This window comes from Gouania willdenowi, chromosome 18 (genome assembly GCF_900634775.1).
Source record: "Gouania willdenowi chromosome 18, fGouWil2.1, whole genome shotgun sequence".
Lineage (NCBI taxonomy): Eukaryota > Metazoa > Chordata > Actinopteri > Blenniiformes > Gobiesocidae > Gouania > Gouania willdenowi.
In genome coordinates, this window is record NC_041061.1 from 5,480,196 (window position 1) to 5,497,731 (window position 17,536).

Consider the following 17,536-nt stretch of genomic DNA (forward strand, 5'->3'; position numbering starts at 1 on the left):
AAAGCGAGTGATGCATCGCTGAGACAAAGGAGAAGGAGGAGGAGGAGGAGGAGGAGGAGGAGGAGGAGAAGGAGGAGGAGGAGAAGAGTCACTCACTGTATGTGTAAAGATCCGTGAGTGATGAGCGGAGACGAGCCTCCAGCTGACGAGATGGTTTTCTCCAGTAAATCTTTCCAACTGGGAAACAAAAAACCACAAAGAGGTGAAACTCAGAGCTGACACAGAACAGAGGCGTGATCCATTACTGTTTTAAAGTGGCGGTATTATGAAAAAAAATCACTTTATAACGGTGATTTACATCCTTTAGCCTCATTCAGACGGACAAAGTAGAAAAAGTTATGTTTCCTCCCTCGTTATCCCACATTTTGTAAAAATTCAGCTCCAAACGGGCCAGTTGAATTTTACTCACTACTTGACGCCTCCTGACAATCCTGGCTCCTCCTACCCTATATAAGAATGTTAGCTCCTCCCTCTCAAACTTCCTCACAGCCTAAACAAACACTGCGGTTTAATATAGAATATATACAGGTGCTGGTCATATAATTAGAATATCATGAAAAAGTTGATTTATTACAGTAAATTCATTCAAAAAGTGAAACTTGTATATTATATTGATTCATTACACACAGGCTGATATATTTCAAATGTTTATTTCTTTTAATTTTGATGATTATACCTGACAACTAACGGAAATCCCAAATTTAGTATCTCAGCAAATTTAAATATTACTTAAGACCGATATAAAAAAAGATTTCTAGAAATGTTGACCAACAGAAAAGTATAAACATGATAATTATGAGCATGTACAGCACTCAATACTTAGTTAAGGCTCATTTTGCCTGAATTACTGCAACAATGCAGCGTGGCATGGAGTGGATCAGTCTGTGACACTGCTCAGGTGTTATGAGAGCCCAGGTTGCTCTGATCGTGGCCTTCAGCTCTTCTGCATCGTTGGGTCTGGAGTCTCACATCTTCCTCTTCACAATACCTCATAGATTTTCTATGAGGTTAAGGTCAGGCCAGTTTGCTGACCAATCAAGAACAAGGATACCATGGTCCTAAAACCAGTAGCTTTGGCACTGTGTACAGGTGCTAAGAAATCTGCATCTCCATAAAGTTGGTCAGCAGCAGGAAGCATGAAGTGGTGGCCTAAGGGTTAAGGACGCTGGGCTTGTAATCAGAGGGTTGCCGGTTCAAGCCTCACCTGGGCCGTCACTGTGGGATGTTGAGCAAGTCCCTTAACCCCGGACTGCTCCCCAGGCACCGCAAAATGGCTGCCCACTGCTCCTCGGGGATGGGTTAAATGCAGAGGACAAATTCCATTAATGTAATAACATTACATGGCCAATTAAAGGCGAAAGCCCCGATTTAATCTTAATCTTTATCTTAAAACTTCCTGGTAGACTGCGTTGACCTTGGACCTACGGCAACACAGTGGACCAGCACATGACATGGCACCCTAAACCAAACTTTACAAAACTCAACCTCAAGCAACGTGGATTCTGTGCCTCTCCTCTCTTCCTCCAGACTCTGGGATCTGATTTCCAAAGGACATGATAAATGTACTTTCATCAGAGAACATGGACCACTCAGCAGCAGTCCAGTCCTTTCTGTCTTTAGCCCAGGAGAGACGCTTCTGACGCTGTCTCTTGTTCAAGAGTGGCTTGACACAAGGAATGTGACATTTAAAATATATCAGTCTGTAATACACTGATATAATATAATATATATAATACACTATAATATAATACAATACAATACAATACAAAGGTTTCACTTTTTGAATGGAATTACTGAAATAAATCAACTTTTTCATGATATTCTAATTTTATGACCAGCACCTGTTTTCTGCGGTTAACCCCTCTCTGAGGAGCAGTGAGCAGCAACAGAATAAAACCTGGAGCAGTTCCATTTTTAGTATCCGTTATACCGCCTCATATCGTCTTTGAGATGATCTGACATGTTTGTGACCCAATGTGACGCAGCGTTTGGACTAAACAGTGGACTATCACCTTGAATGGATTATTCTTGTAATCAGTAGTTGAGAGGATGAGAAGAAAGCAATGTAGCAGCTCCCGTGAGTGTTTGAAACAACTGACTCAGCTGAGTGACTCCGCTGCTGATGCCGCACTGCGCGCACACACATCCTGAAACAGGTTTGGTCTGACTCACAATCACAAAAGCTGCTTAAATATCCATGTGTTTTACTGTAATGTGCAGTTTATTTGGCTGAAAACAGTAACAAGAGTGTGTGGATAGCTATAGAAAAATCGCTAGTGATCAGCTGTTGTGTGGAGTCAGCGTCTAAAGACACGCCTTCTCATAATATGCATAAGTAGGCCTTAAAACAGCCTGTTTCTAGAACTGCTCAGAAAGTGACTTTTCAGAGGCTAAAACTCTGGAAAACAGGTGAGTTTTGGAAACTAAACATTAAATATTATGTTGTTGTTGGGGTTCTTAGAACAAATGAATATGTGTGAAAAATAGCATCATACTGGACCTTTAAACATTTGGGCTCTGGTTTTTTTGACCTACTTGTTTTTCTCTGAAGACGTTCCTGCCACCAGCTCGTAGATCTGCCTCTCTGTGGTGCTGATAATGTACAACGCCTTGTTGTCTGTGTGAAATTTGAGCAATAATAGAACAATGACACACGCTGGATTTAGAAAGAAAGCGCTCTTAAAATAGATTGAGAAATTGCATTCAAATATTGAGATTTGAATGAAGAAAAGAAGAAAAATTTAAATTATTAAAGTACACTTCAAAAATACATTTGTTAGACATAACTGTTTGTTTTACCATCAAATAATTGAATTAACAAATTTATGAAAATTAAAAAAAAAAAATTTAAATGTAAAAAGATTTTTAGTTTTTTTTAAAAAATTAAAAAAAAAAATTTAAAAGATTGTTTAAAAAAAATCAAAAGACTTTCTTAATTAAAAATATTCTTTTTATTAAAAAGATTTTTAAATAAATTATATATAAAGCCTAAAATAAATTTTTTTATATTAAGTATTAGTTTAGGAAAAATTAGCAGAAATGCAATATTTAAAATAAATACATATACAATTTAAATCAATGTCAAAATTAACTAAAATAATTTAAGTTTGATTAGGATTAAAAATATAAATTACTATTCAAATATTCTTTAAAGCACACGGTGTATTTTAAACGTATTAGAACAAAAAGTTGTAGCGTTAACATTTAAAGACGAATATATTTACTGAAATAGTTCAAAATTGAACAAATATTAAAATGTTCTCAAACTCAAGTGCACTCTGTCCTACTTTTAGCTCATTAAGTCCCAAAAAATTAAATTGAGTCTGAATTAGGAAGAGAAGGCCTAAACGAGTCTCCTAATTAAAGTGAAGGAGGAAAATAACAATGTCATAACAAGTCAAAGAAACCTTTAGAATTTGAAGGATGTAATAAATGTGGAACATGCAGATGCAGAATAAGCGGATTGTTTAGATGCCTCTGTGTCGGTACCTGTAGCGACAGAGCGCACCAGCAGTGAGTCCAGCTTCACCAGAGGGCTCAGGGACGTCTTACTGTCTCCTCCTCCTCCTCCTCCGAGCCAGCGGGAAGGGAAGCGCAGCAGCAGCCGGTCGTCAGGGCCTCTCTGCAGCAGCAGCAGGCAGTCGGACAGCAGCAGAGCCTGGATCTCTGGGGGGAGGAGCCACAGCAGCTGATAGGGAGCGAGCAAAGGGAGGGAGGGAGGGAGGGGGAGTGGGGGGCACACACACACTCACCTATCTGTTTGTCTTTGCTGATTTTCCAGGTGAGAGAACCCTCGTGGATCATCCTCTTAGTGGTCAGGTCCAAACTCTGGGACACAATACAACAATTATCATCATCATCATCATCATCATCAGGTAATGGAAGCTTAGCAGAGAGAGAAATGATTGTGTGTGCATTTTTCTGTTATCGTTTAAAATATTTTTCTGTTATTTTTGCGTGAGCCAGAGTGAGCAAGAGAGATAGAGGGAAATATCTTAGATACAGTAAAATGACTGAAAAATACACACAAAATAATAGGAAAATACACACAAAAATAACTGAAAAATATACACAAAAATAACAGAAAAATATACAGAATACCAACAAAAACACAATGAGAAAATGATATCAAAAACACAAACAACTTTACAAATCCACACAAAATTTACAGAAAAATCCACAGGAAATAACAGAAAAATACACAAAAAATAACAGGAAAATACAAACAAAATTTACAGAAAATATACACAAAATAACAGATATACAGAACGACAACAAAAACACAATGAGAATGATATCAATAATACACAAACAACAGTAAAATACATATGACACCAAAACACGCAAAATGAAAAAAAAAAAAAAAGGAAGCGTTTGATTATTTGGAAGTAACTATATTTAAATTGGCTGAATGTGTTTAAAGTGATATACTGTATACCTGGAGTTCTTATAGAATAGATAGAAAACTGTGGTTTTGTCATAAATTAAAAGTAAATAGGAAACAAATTTTCTGCAAATTTGCTCTTTTTCTTTAACCACAGTTTGATCACCTTAAACTGTGGCGCAGCATCCAGTCGGCGCTGGTACTGTCCCAGTCTCTGCCGGTGCTCCGTCGCTCTCACGTCCTCGTTGACGGCCTGCAGTATCCCACGGCAACACGCCTGCGCACGCTGAAGCGCGGCCAGGTCCGAGGAACCAGCTGGAAAACACACCAGAGAACAGAGGCTTTTGTTTTTGTTGTGAATGTTTGAGGAAATTATTCATTTGCTTGTATTTGAAATCCTTATTTATCTGATTGTGATCGCTACGTATTCTCCTCCTGTCCTTCCTCACCCTCAGTGTGTTTGATGATGTTGTCCAGCAGCAGTGGATACTTGGTGAGTCTCTGCATCTCCAGCACCAGCAGGTCTTTGAGCTGCAGCCTCCGACACAGAGGACTGGCCTCGCACTCCTGAAGGGGCGGAGCACAAGGAACGTTAAACACATTGTGGAGGTTCAACAACAGCATATCAATGTGTGTGTGTGTCTGTGTCTGTGTGTGTGTGTGTGCGCGTACCTGGATGATGTTGGCAAAACGAGGGTCCTTCCGTCGTTTGTTCTTGATGAGTTCCCGGGCCTGAGACTGTTGGACGCACAGCTGAGACGCATGTTCCTGAAACTCCTCCCCAGATGCCCCTTCAAACTAAAAGCACAACACATTTAAATTTACCCCATGGATTTATGAAGCGTGTGAGTGAGTCAGTCCGCAAGAGTCGGTTTTATCAGTCTGTTAGCATCCTCATGTCCATTTGTCTGTACGTCACACTGAAAGCATCTGTCCATCAGTCTGCAAGCATCCACCTGCGTTCGTCCATCAGTCTGTGTCCGTCCGTCCGTAAGCATCTGTCCGTTTGTCTGCAAGCGTCCGTCCATCAGTCAGCATCCGTCAGTACATCGCCATCCGTAAGCATCTGTCCGTTAGTCTGCAAGCTTCCGCCCATTAGTCTACGTTCGTCCGTCCGTAAGCATCTGTCTGTTAGTCCGCAAGCGTCCGTCCATCAGTCTGCGAGCGTCCGTCCATCAGTCTGCAATCGTCCGTCCATCAGTCTGCAAGCGTCCGTCCATCAGTCTGCAAGCGTCCGTCCATCAGTCTGCAAGCGTCCGTCCATCAGTCTGCAAGCGTACGTCCATCAGTATGCAAGCGTCCGTCCATCAGTCTGCGTCCATCCATTAGTTTGCGTCCATCCATCCAAAAGCATCTGTCCGTTAGTCTGCAAGCGTCCGTCCATCCACAAGCATCCGTCCATCAGTAAGTGTCCGACCATCAGTCTGCATCCATCCGTCTATCTTCAAGCGTTTGTCCGTTTGAAAGCTGCCGTCCGTCAGTCGGCATCCGTTCATTAGTCTGCAAGCATCTGTCCATCTACAAGTGTCCGTCCATCTACAAGCGTCCGACCATCAGTCTGCGTCCAACCATCTGAAAGCTTCTATCTGTCAGTCGGCAAGCATCTGCCCATCTACGTTTGTCTGTCAGTCTGCGTCCATCCGTCCGTCTGAAAGCTTCCGTCCATCTACAAGCGTTAGTTTGTCTGGCTATGCCTGTCTGTCAGTCAGTCTGTTCATTTCCAAGCGTCTGTCCCTATTCTTTACAGCACAGATTGTCTCACACACACTACCACCAGTATGATGTAATCCTCTCACCGTTGCCACCATCACGTCTCCGATGTCCTGAACGACGGGCGTTTCTCGTTTCTTCTTCATGGCTTCACAAAGAGCGGCTGCAGACAGATGAGAAATGAGCCCAGTGTAAATATTGAGTGAGTGAAGCTGAGATCAACCTGTGGCCTTTTCTTTACCATTTGCTTCACTTATAATTCTTCACTAAGCAACACACAGCCCTGAACACACACACTGTTTATTGTGCAAACACACACACACAAACGTACACATTCAGCTTTTATTAATTATATACTGTATGATCGAACTTACAAACCGTCCATTTAAAATTGTGTTGTTAATGCACCGTTAGTTTTATTATTTTCTTAAAAATCAATTATAAGTTGCATATTTATTAAAAAACACAGAATCGTGAAAATGACAAACAAAAAAATGTAATTAATTAATAAAAGAAAAATTATTTACGATGCAAAAAACTGGTGATAATTGTTATTTTTGTGTGTGTTTTGCTTATTTTTGATTGAATTAAAACAGACAGTAATAACAGTGACACTGACCATGGAGGTCGTAGATTTGGTGCAGGTTGGGGAAAATACAGGCCAGTTCGTCAGCGTTGAGGACGGACTTCATCTTCTGAAGAAACACCTGGTCCAGAACTCTCAGCGTCCGTAGGTGCGACGCCTCGGTGGTGAACAGCTCTGAGGGAAAGAGGAGGGGACACATCAGCGCCTCGTCTTCCTGGATTCTGAATGACGCGGTGGACGCCAGGGCTCACCGTAAATCACCGCCTGCCTCTCCACCTCCCTCGGGCTGAGCGAGAGCAGGAGCTGAGGGGAAACCGTGTCCTGCCAGTTCTGAGCCTCCGACACCTCGTCCTCCAGGACCGCCGAGTCCGGCAGCAGAGCCAGCGGTGAGTCCACACTCCTATGCACCAACGCAAACAGGGTTTCTATGGTTGATTATCCATTCCAGATCATAATGTTAACTTTTAATTTGCCATGGAGCGCCATAGTCTTCTTTTATTAACCAAAGTATCAAGAATAATAACTTTTCTTTAATGGCAGACAACACGTGACCCTTAGTGTCCCATTCAACTAATTACTTGTTAGCCGTCTGTACACCAGAAAAGATATCTGTATATGGTAAACCATTTTAACGTTTAATAATTTAATTTCTAATCTATAACTAAATTTTGAGATCTGATTCCATGTCAACATATCCACAATGTAATCTTAAATAGTTGCTAGGGATGTAACGATTAATCGTAAGGCAGTTCAAAATCGATTCATAGGTATCACGGTTCATATCGAATCGTAGTACTTTTTTTAAACAGCAGAAGGCGCTATCTATGTATCCTTCTCTTGTCCAGAAGCGTAGGCGGCGGACGGAATCTGCTACTACTTTCTTTCTGGCCGCCTTCTACTCTTAAACATGTTCATAAATGATTCCTTACCCCTTTAGCACCGAAAGAATATCTTTAATATTACGTGAATATCTGTAAAAGTCACATTTTTCTATTAGCTCTGTCGCTAGCATAGCATCTCTTCTTCACTACTAGAATATCTGCATGCCAATCGACCACTGGGTTACCAGCGCCCTCTGCTGGTCCAAACAAATACCTGCCGTAAATACAGTGCAATGACTGTTTTTTTAAAGTCCAATTGTTAAGGCACAAAAAGTGCATCAAAAGTTGCACTTTTAAAAAGAAAAAGAACTATTATGCAATTTTGCATTGTTTACAATAGAACCAGAATTTAAATGAATAGGCTTCTTCATTTGTATTATTCCTTTATTTATTTCATTCAGGATTTATTTTTAGTTAAATTGCATTGTTTTGATTAGTTTATCATGGGATTCTTTTGACAATTAAATATAAAAGGAAAATAGTACCGTATTTTTTTCCCTAAAAAAAATAAAGGAATATTTTTCAGGCATCATTTGTCTACAGTCCCATTTTGTAAAATAAATCGTGAGAGAATCGTATCGTGAACCCAGTATCGTGAATCGAATTGTATCGGGAGTTGAGTGAATCGTTACATCCACATACACTTTCAATTGTTGATCAATAATTAGATTCTAACTAGTTAGACTATTAATTGTAGATATCAACAATTGTAGATATCTGAAACTTCATTACAACTACTCAAAATGTTCTATTGACTTTCATTCAAATCATAGATATCTATAATTATAGTTTTGTCATGTGATTCCAAGGCCACATATCAATAATATAATTCTGAAGAGATGCAATTGTAGTTTTTTATATCTATATCTATAACTATTCAAATCTCACTAGTCACAATGTTAATTGTTGATATCTACAATTGTTTTTAAATTACTAATATCATGAATGGAATTGTAGATATCTAAAACTCAATTCTGATTAGTCAAAATTTAATTATTGTAATTTCTGATATCTCCAATATAATTGTAACTAGTGAAAATGTAATTCTTACAAGTAACTTCATTTTAGACATCTACAATATATACAACCTTTTATAACTAGTCAGAATTGAATTAAAGATATCAAAAAAAAGACTTTACACTAGTTAAAAAATATATCTGAATAAATGTTAAAACGCCTTGCTATGGCATGTACTGATATCTGATCCCTCCCACGTATCAGATTAACACCAACATTCGTTATCCAGAATGCAATTGTTAATATCTGAGATGGGAAAATACATTTTCACTAGTTATTGCTTTTTTAACATGTGGAAATCAAAGTGTAGATACCTATAATTGTTATTCTTACATTTGGAAAGGGAATTATTGATATGTGTAAATAACCTTTAAATAGCTAAAATGTAATTACTACATGTGAAAATATATTTGTAACAAGTTTTCCAATTATTGAAAATTAACATTTCCTAATTCCCACGACTCGTGAAAACTAAAATTGCAACTAGTAAGGCCTAGTGATTAAATGCTAATACAGCTTTCCATAGTATGTTTTCATGTGAAACAACCAAGTATTTGTCAAATCTACCAAAGAAGATCATAGTCAATACCACATGATGTAATAACGCCTGCATCTTTTATATCTTTATTTTCAAATTAAAACCTAAAAGCATTAAGTTGTGATAGTTTTCTTACAAAATGTGGAAGTGGCTTCTTCAAAATAAAAATGTAATAAGTTTAATTCTGTAAAAACAATTTCTAAGCATTTTATTAAACATTGTGTTCAGACTGTTTGTGTCGTGTTATCACATGATGTGCTTGGAGTCAGTCAGTCACTTTTCTCAGCATTTAACTAAAAAGTAAAGTCGGGACGACAGCGACTCACCTGCGTCTGGAGCGCGGCGTGTACGGAGGCGTTTGGTTTTCTAAAGACCTGAGTGAGAGGAAACCATCGTTCATCAGTGACAGGAGAAGTGACGCGCTCACGTTAACAATGACTCAGCGTACCGTGCTGAGCTGCTGGACGCAGACGACGAGGCGCTGAGCTGCAGCGGCCTCAACCCCGACGCCTCCCTCTCCTCACCGCAGTCCTCCATGTCCACGTCGCTGCGTGAGCGAGGGACGGACTCGACTACGGAGGCCACGCCTCGCCGCCGACCTTCACCCTGAGCCTTCAGGGACTCACTGCGGGCCAAACGCACCGACACTGTGGGGCTGCAGACACGAAGCTTTGTTAGTGTTTTTTTTTAAAAAGCATCTTGGAAAACAACGTAGAAATTGAAAATGTGACACAGCTGTGAGGTATATTATCTCTGCAAAAAAGACACGTTCACTAACACAAAAACTACAATTTAAGCCCATTTTTCCTTATTTTTACACTTTTTCTGCAACTACACCAAATTTGCCATATTTTAACCAATTTTCAACACTTTTTCTAAACATATTTTTGCTCCTTTTAATGCATTTTTGCAACATTACTCCCATCTCTGCCACTTCTCCATCAAATTCCAATGACTTTTCCACTTTCCAGATATTTTCAGCACTTATATAAACTCTTTACACCACTTTTTCCACCAAATGTTAACCTGTTATTGTCACTTTTAACCTCTTTTCACCATATTTCATGCTTATTTTTGCCAATTTAACCACATTCACTATTTTTCATGTCCATTATTTGCCAGTTTAAACTATTTTTTTCCTACTTTTTAAATGACATTACCACCCGCCCATTTCTGCCATCTTTTATTGACACTTTGAACACTTTTTCTGTCCATTTTTGTCCACTCTAATTTGCAATTTTTAAAGGTGCAGTCCGTAACTCTTATAAAAGTAACTTTTTGTCATATTTGCTGAAGCTGTCACTATGTAAGGACAGCTTTACATCAAACTAGTAGTTTGTGTGAAAAAAACAGACTCATTGAGTCCCCCTTCTGCTCCTACTGCCTTTGGCAGATTGCCAGAATGCACCGCGACCGAGCAAAAAGAACCAATCAGAGCCAGGATTATGTTTGATGGACTGTCTGACAGCTGTTGCTTACAGGCCCCGCCCCTTTCCTGAAGCTAGAGTGCCATTTTTTTTTTTTTTTTTCCGTGTATGGTCTGGAGGAGTAGAAGATGGGATTGGTGACTTTTCTGCTTGAAAGGTAAATACTGCTGCTTGATTTACATTATGTTTGATTTGTAATTGTTACACTAGAACTCTGTGGTGCATGTGTTGTTTGTGTGCGCGCACAGCAGCCTCCGTGTGGGCTGCTGTAAGTGACACTGTGTTACTGCTGTTGCTGAGGTGTCTGCACCTTGAGAGAGAGAAGCGCTGCAGTAATATGCTTTTAACAGAGCATGTTATATTACTGTGATGTTGCTGTCGGACTAACGTTAGCTTGTTAGCTCCTCTGAGGGAGGGACTTTGGAAAGTCTGGAGGCAGGGCAACAGAGCAGCGAGGAGGGAGGGGGAGAGAGGGATCTGAGCATTGCGGACTGCACCTTTAACCAATTTCTGTGGTTTATTAAAATCCCATTTCACCACTCTTTTTACAGTTTTTTGGTCACTCACGTGCGATTCTTACATTTAAAATGCGGCTCTGCTGCATATCAAACCACTCAACCCCAGTAATCAGCCAACCACCGAGGGGAGAACAAATGGTTAAGGCTTCGTTAAGATACCTTAATAACGAGGAGCAACGCTTCGGGTCACTCTGTCACTAGACTGATGAGAGCGACTCATGTCGAGCTAAGAACCTGTAGCGCTGCTTTATTACTGGTTTTTATTCAGAAAAAGCAACATGCTGACATTCTCTGGGCTCAGCCTGGTCTGTTAACCATAAGCCCCGCCCCTCTCTACTTCAGCTATCAGCCGGGATGAATGAAGCCAGGTGGAAATAAAACAGTCTATCTCTCTCCCTCCTCCTTTTTCCTCTGATTATCTCAGAGGGTGGATATCGTACCAGATCCGAGCCCAACAGAACCAGACGGGTTCGGACAGGGTTCAGACACACATGTAGACACACTTGTTTCCCTGTGAGTGTCGGCGCACACACTCTGCTTGATACTGTTAACTTAACGTGGAAGTAAACGGTATTTGAGAAAACTGGAGAGTTTTAGGGCTTTTTTAGGTGGTGAGGGCACTCGTGTTGCACGTGTCGACACGCCCCCATGAGTTGATCGACAAAAGTATCTAATTAGTTACTATTAATTCATTAATCGAGCGGACACTCTAAATGTGGACAGGCTGCTGTTTGTTGCTCAAAACCTGTAGGTTTAAGCCTAATGTTCTTAACTTATCTCTTTATGCTGTAATTGTTTCCAAAAAACTTTTCTTTTGCACTCTGAACGCTTCATACAGTGTTTGTTAAAAGATAGTTAAATAAAAATACTGATGTTTTTCCTAACAATAATGATAATGAATAATCGTGATTAAAGTTTGTATCCAAATAATCGCGATTATCATTTTGGCCATAATCGTGCAGCCCTACTTTTAACACATTTTATTTCTGATTAAAACAATGATTTAAATCTTTAGGCTGACTATTTACTATGGCACAAATAATAATACACTTCCTGGATAAGAGTGGATATTATTCCCAACACATGAATGTTAGCAGCTACCTGTCCATGCTGTCGTCTCCCAGGCTACTGGACGAGAGCCTCTGAGGCTCACCTCCGTCTCCTCCTTCCTCTACGGGCACGTCTGTGTGATTCTCAAACTGCTGAATGATGTTCCTCACGCTGCCTGGAAGAACTGCACACACACACACACACACACACACACTTTATGAGTTAAAGTGTTTGGAAGAAGGTTATAAGAAGAAAACACATTAGTTTCAATAAGTAATTTCAATAAAAGAATAATAATTTGTATTTTGACAACCATAATCTGATTTTTTTCCTACAAAATATAATCTATGTATTTAAATTGAAAGGAGTGCATCATTACATCCATATCTTTGATTTGAGTTTTTTATTTTCATTTTTTTAAAATTGGAATTTGAATCGAAACGTTGGTACATCCTTCCGTTCTTAGATAATGCTAATGCTAGGTTATTGCTATTGTTAGGCTCATGTTATGATGTATATATTTTTGGATGTGTGTGTGTAGGAATATTGGATATGCATGTGATTGCACGAAATGTATTAAATGTCACATGCCTGAAAATGTAAAATAAAAATAATAATAAATAATAATTGCTACGCTAATGCTAATGGTAGGTTATTGCTATTGCTAAGCTAAGCTAATGTTTATGGGTTATTTTGAATTTGAAGTTTGTGTGAAAGCTAGACTAATGCTAGGTTATGGCTAATGCTAGGTTATGGCTAATGCTAGGTTAATGCTATTTCTACGCTAATGCTGGGTTAATGCTAAGCTAATGCCTCTAGATTATGGGTTATTTTGAATTGGAAGTTTGTGTGAAAGCTAGACTAATGCTAGGTTATGGCTAATGCTAGGTTATGGCTAATGCTAGGTTAATGCTATTTCTACGCTAATGCTGGGTTAATGCTAAGCTAATGCCTCTAGATTATGGGTTATTTTGAATTGGAAGTTTGTGTGATAGCTAGACTAATGCTAGGTTATGGCTAATGCTAGGTTATGGCTAATGCTAGGTTAATGCTATTTCTACGCTAATGCTGGGTTAATGCTAAGCTAATGCCTCTAGATTATGTAATTATACTAAATTATTAATAATTACATTTCTGGGGGGTTTGTTTTAGGATTTCCTTTGGAAAATAATTTTTTGTGACCAAAGTGTTGTTTTCGTCTAATTACTAAGAAGGAAAAGAAAGTATTCTGTTCAATAGGAAACTGACTGTTTTGCCCACTTGATGACAACATTTAGAAAGTTTGGTGCACTTGGCAAAAAGTAGTGTGAAAGAGGAGCAGACCAAATAAAAATTCAATAATGTTGCTGATTAACAGCCTGAACTGAGACCACAGGACTATAGATGTGAAAGAACCCTTTAAACAAAGAAGAATGTGTGTGTGAGACATAGAGACTGACTGGACTGGGACGTGTTCCTGGGCTTCCCAATGTACTTCAGGATGGGGTTCCTCTTCTTGTCCTCTCCATCCTTCTCTTTCCTAACACCGCCCAGCTGCATGCACACACACAAGCACACAAACACACGCACACGTACACAGCGCTCAATCAGCATCAACATCATCTTGGGTGTTTTATGTGCTCAATAAAAACAAGGGGGAAAAAAAACACCTTAAAAGTACTTTTCCGATCAATTTTATTCCTTTATCAGTCGTTCTCAACCTTTTTCTTGTCGTGACCCCATTTTGAAATCACAAATTTGACACTTTTATTTGAACTAGATTTATATTTGAGAACGGGAAAGTATAGAATACAGTTTGAGATTGTGTGGGGTGTTTTCATTTGAAAAAAAATATTAATTTTTAAGGTCCATCTTTTGAGCTTTCTGCCTCTTCCTGCACTGTATATCTATTTCTGTGATAATGCAAATTTAAAAAAAATAAATTTAAATTGTGCAAAATAGATAAATACAAATTTAAAAAATGTTAAACTTTAAAATATTTTGATTTAAAAAAAATAAATTAGAATAGGGACAGATTAAAAAAACTCAAATAAAATAATGTCTCGTGAATTGTCTAGTAATAATAAAATATTTTTTTTAAATGATTTAAATTATATTTTAAAATGTAAATGTTTTACATTAGAAAAAATTTTAAATAAATAAAAATATTAAAATAAAAATATTTTAAATTTTTTTATCTAAAATGTTTTATATATATATATATATATATATATATATATATATATATATATATATATATATATATATATATATATATATATATATATATAAAAGAACTTCAATAAAAAAAAAAAACTCATTAAAAAATGTAATTCCAATCATTTTTTTGAAATTAAAACATTTCAGGTGACCCCACATGGGGTCACGACCCAAAGGTTGAAAAACCCTGCTTTAAATGCAATCAACGTGTAGGAGGCGTTTTTTTTTATTTTATTCTACCAATAAACAAAGGTTACGTTCACGAGCCAGATCGTAACACCTTCAGTTAAAACAAAGCACATGCTGTATGCTGAGTCATCGTCGTTACCTTCTTTGTCTTGAGGAACGCGAGCCACTTCTCCTTCTCCGTGCTCAGACCAGGGAACACCTTGGAGTCTCTGAGCTTGATCCCAGAATGCCGCAGGTAGAGAAGCACGGCCGAGGCCAGAGGAGAGCTGAGGAAGAGGAGGAGGAGGAAGAGTTAGAGGCTGAGAAGGAAAGATGGAGAACAGGTAGAAACGACGCGTGTTTCCTCACCTTCTGTCCTCTTCATGTTTGGATCTACAGGAATCAAAGAAAAGATACAAACGTGTCACATTTCCAGTTTAACTCCATAAAGTCACTGACAAACGGAACGTGTCGTCCTCGTCATGTCACAAGAAGAGGCCTGTGTGTGTGTGTGTGTGTGTGTGTGTGTGCGTGTGTGTGTGTGTGTGTGTGTGTGTGTGTGTGTGTGAGAGAGTCATGTGGTGTCTGGGCTTTGCAGCTCAGCTGTTAACCTTCGCTTCACAATTTATTGCCTTTTATTGCATTTATTCTGTCTCTTCGTAATTAAAGACTTTTATTGCAGCGGGAACAACCGATGCTGTTGCTAAGCAACGCAGGCAGAGCGAGGGTTAATTTTCACTTTAAAGATGCGTAATGAGGTAAACTTACAGTAGTTAAGATGCATTCATCATAAATCCACTCAATGTATAAGAAAATATTTAGTCATTCATTCATAAATGATCGTCTTCAGTGTGTTTTAAAGCAGTGGTTCTCAACCTTTTCAGGGCCATCTATAAATGGGAATAAAGGGGAGAGATTTATGGGGTTCATCCATAAAGTCAGTAAAATGATGGTCTATTGTTCTATGAATCTGTGATAACCACATTTATTTATTTATCTCAATAATATCCACTGTTAAACAGGAAGTGTATTATTATTATTATTTGTGCTGTAGTATATAGTCATCTTAAAGATGTAAATCTTTGTTTTATTCAGAAATTGGGTTAAAAGTGACCAAAAATGGTGGAAAAGAAGGTGAAATGGGAAACTGGACAAAAATTGACAGAAAATAATGGTAATGATAATGGTAAATAATGGGACTGGCAAAACGTGAATATGGTTAAATTGGCAAAAATGAGCATGAAATATGATGAAAATAGATTATAAGTGACAATAATGGGTCAACATATGTGACATTAGGTGGAAAAGTGGTGGAAAGAGTGTCAGAAATGGCAGAAATGTAGCAAAAATGCATTAAAAGGAGCATAAATATGGCACGAAAAAGTGATGTAAATAGGTTAAAATATGGCAAGTTTGGTGTAGTTGCAGAAAAAGAATAAAAATAAACAAAAACAGGCTTAAATTCTTCAAAAAATATTCTTAGTTTATTGAAGGCATGTGGCGACCCCCTCCCAGTGTACTGAGAACCCCTGTTCTAAAGGACACATGCATTTAAAAACAAATAGATGTTTTGGGACCATTTGTTTGATTAAAATAATTCTTTTTAATTTTATTTATTGAAAAAAAAGACTTCCTTCATTATAATTTTATATATATTTATATTTTTGCAGAATTTTAATGTATGCTTTTTTTTTTTAAAATTGATTATTGATTGTAGTTTTTAAAAAGAAACTTATTAAATGTATTTTTCTGATCCTTTTTAATTTCATTATTTCACTTTTGTGTTTGCTTCTCTTTGGGTTTTTGGCTTGAAGGCGTATTCTTTTCAAAATAAGACAATTCAATATCTTCATTTTTTTTTATTTTAAGTATTTATAACAATCTGTTCTCTTCATTTGTGAAAACTATTTTCTCTCAATATCGTCCACATTCGTCAGACTTTAATGAAAAGAAGTACATGTAAAAAATTAAAATACATAATGTTCTGAGTTAAGAGTTCTTTTCTGAGGGGGGGGGGGGGGGGGGACTCACAGTATCTCCCAGAGGGCTGTGACCTGTCTGTCCACCACTTGTCTCTCCTTCACTGGGTCTCCATCCAGATGTTGCAGGTCTCCTTCTCCAAACAGAGAACCCAGGCCCATCATCTGCTTGTTCCTACACACACGCACACGCACACACACTGATATTAAAAATCTATATTTCTCCCCAGAATTCTTTTCTTTTTTTTTTAAAATCATGTTGAGCATCTTCAAAAATTGTCAGAGCGACTGACTTGTGATGTGCATTGCTTTTCAGAACCAAATTTTGTCTTTGGTTGAGGAAAATAAGGGAAATAAAATCTAAATAATAATAATCATTATTAAGTCACAATTCATACTAGTTCACATTAGATAGTATGAAAAGATTTAGTATGCAAAAAATACTCCAGTCTAGTTCTGTAGGTCTACACAATCATGGAGAAAACTGCTGACCTGACAGTTGTCCAAAAGACGACCATTGACACCTTGCACAAGGAGGGCAAGACACAAAAGGTCATGGCTAAAGAGGCTGACTGTTCACAGAGCTCTGTGTCCAAGCACATTAATATAGAGGTGAAGGGAAGAAAAAGATGTGGTAGAAAAAAGTGTACAAGCAATAGTGATAACCACGTCCTGGAGAGGATTGTGAAACAAAACCCATTCAAAAATGAGGGGGGGATTCACAAAGAGTGGACTGTGCTTCAAGAACCACCACACACAGACGTGTGCAAGACATGGGTTTCAGCTGTTGCATTACTTGTGTTAAGCCACTCTTGAACAAGAGACAGCGTCAGAAGCGTCTATCCTGGGCTAAAGACAAAAAGGACTGGACTGCTGCTGAGTGGGCCATGTTCTCTGATGAAAGTACATTTTACATGTCCTTTGGAGATCATTTGGAGATCAAGGTTCCAGAATCTGGAGGAAGAGAGGAGAGACACAGAATCCATGTTGCTTGAGGTGGAGTGTAAAGTTTCCACAGTCAGTGATGGTTTGGGGTGCCATGTCATGTGCTGATGTTGGTCCACTGTGTTTCCTTAGGT

At 38.3% G+C, this 17,536-nt stretch overlaps 1 protein-coding gene across 1 annotated transcript in view; it reads right to left on the reverse strand.

The window, feature by feature from the left end:
* Positions 1-92: 92 nt before the first annotated feature.
* LOC114480795 (rho guanine nucleotide exchange factor 11-like) overlaps positions 93-17,536 on the reverse strand; it is a 31,178-nt gene continuing 13,734 nt past the window's right edge. The window contains exons 20-36 of the mRNA XM_028475219.1: positions 16,510-16,632; positions 14,848-14,871; positions 14,639-14,765; positions 13,551-13,644; positions 12,163-12,295; positions 9,565-9,771; positions 9,443-9,490; positions 6,932-7,080; positions 6,714-6,854; positions 6,181-6,257; positions 5,057-5,182; positions 4,834-4,951; positions 4,551-4,699; positions 3,753-3,828; positions 3,490-3,666; positions 2,536-2,617; positions 93-177 (exon numbers count right to left, since the gene is read on the reverse strand). Of these exons, the coding sequence (XP_028331020.1) occupies positions 93-177; positions 2,536-2,617; positions 3,490-3,666; positions 3,753-3,828; positions 4,551-4,699; positions 4,834-4,951; positions 5,057-5,182; positions 6,181-6,257; positions 6,714-6,854; positions 6,932-7,080; positions 9,443-9,490; positions 9,565-9,771; positions 12,163-12,295; positions 13,551-13,644; positions 14,639-14,765; positions 14,848-14,871; positions 16,510-16,632 (1,936 nt within the window). The remainder of the gene's footprint in view (positions 178-2,535; positions 2,618-3,489; positions 3,667-3,752; positions 3,829-4,550; positions 4,700-4,833; positions 4,952-5,056; positions 5,183-6,180; positions 6,258-6,713; positions 6,855-6,931; positions 7,081-9,442; positions 9,491-9,564; positions 9,772-12,162; positions 12,296-13,550; positions 13,645-14,638; positions 14,766-14,847; positions 14,872-16,509; positions 16,633-17,536) is intronic.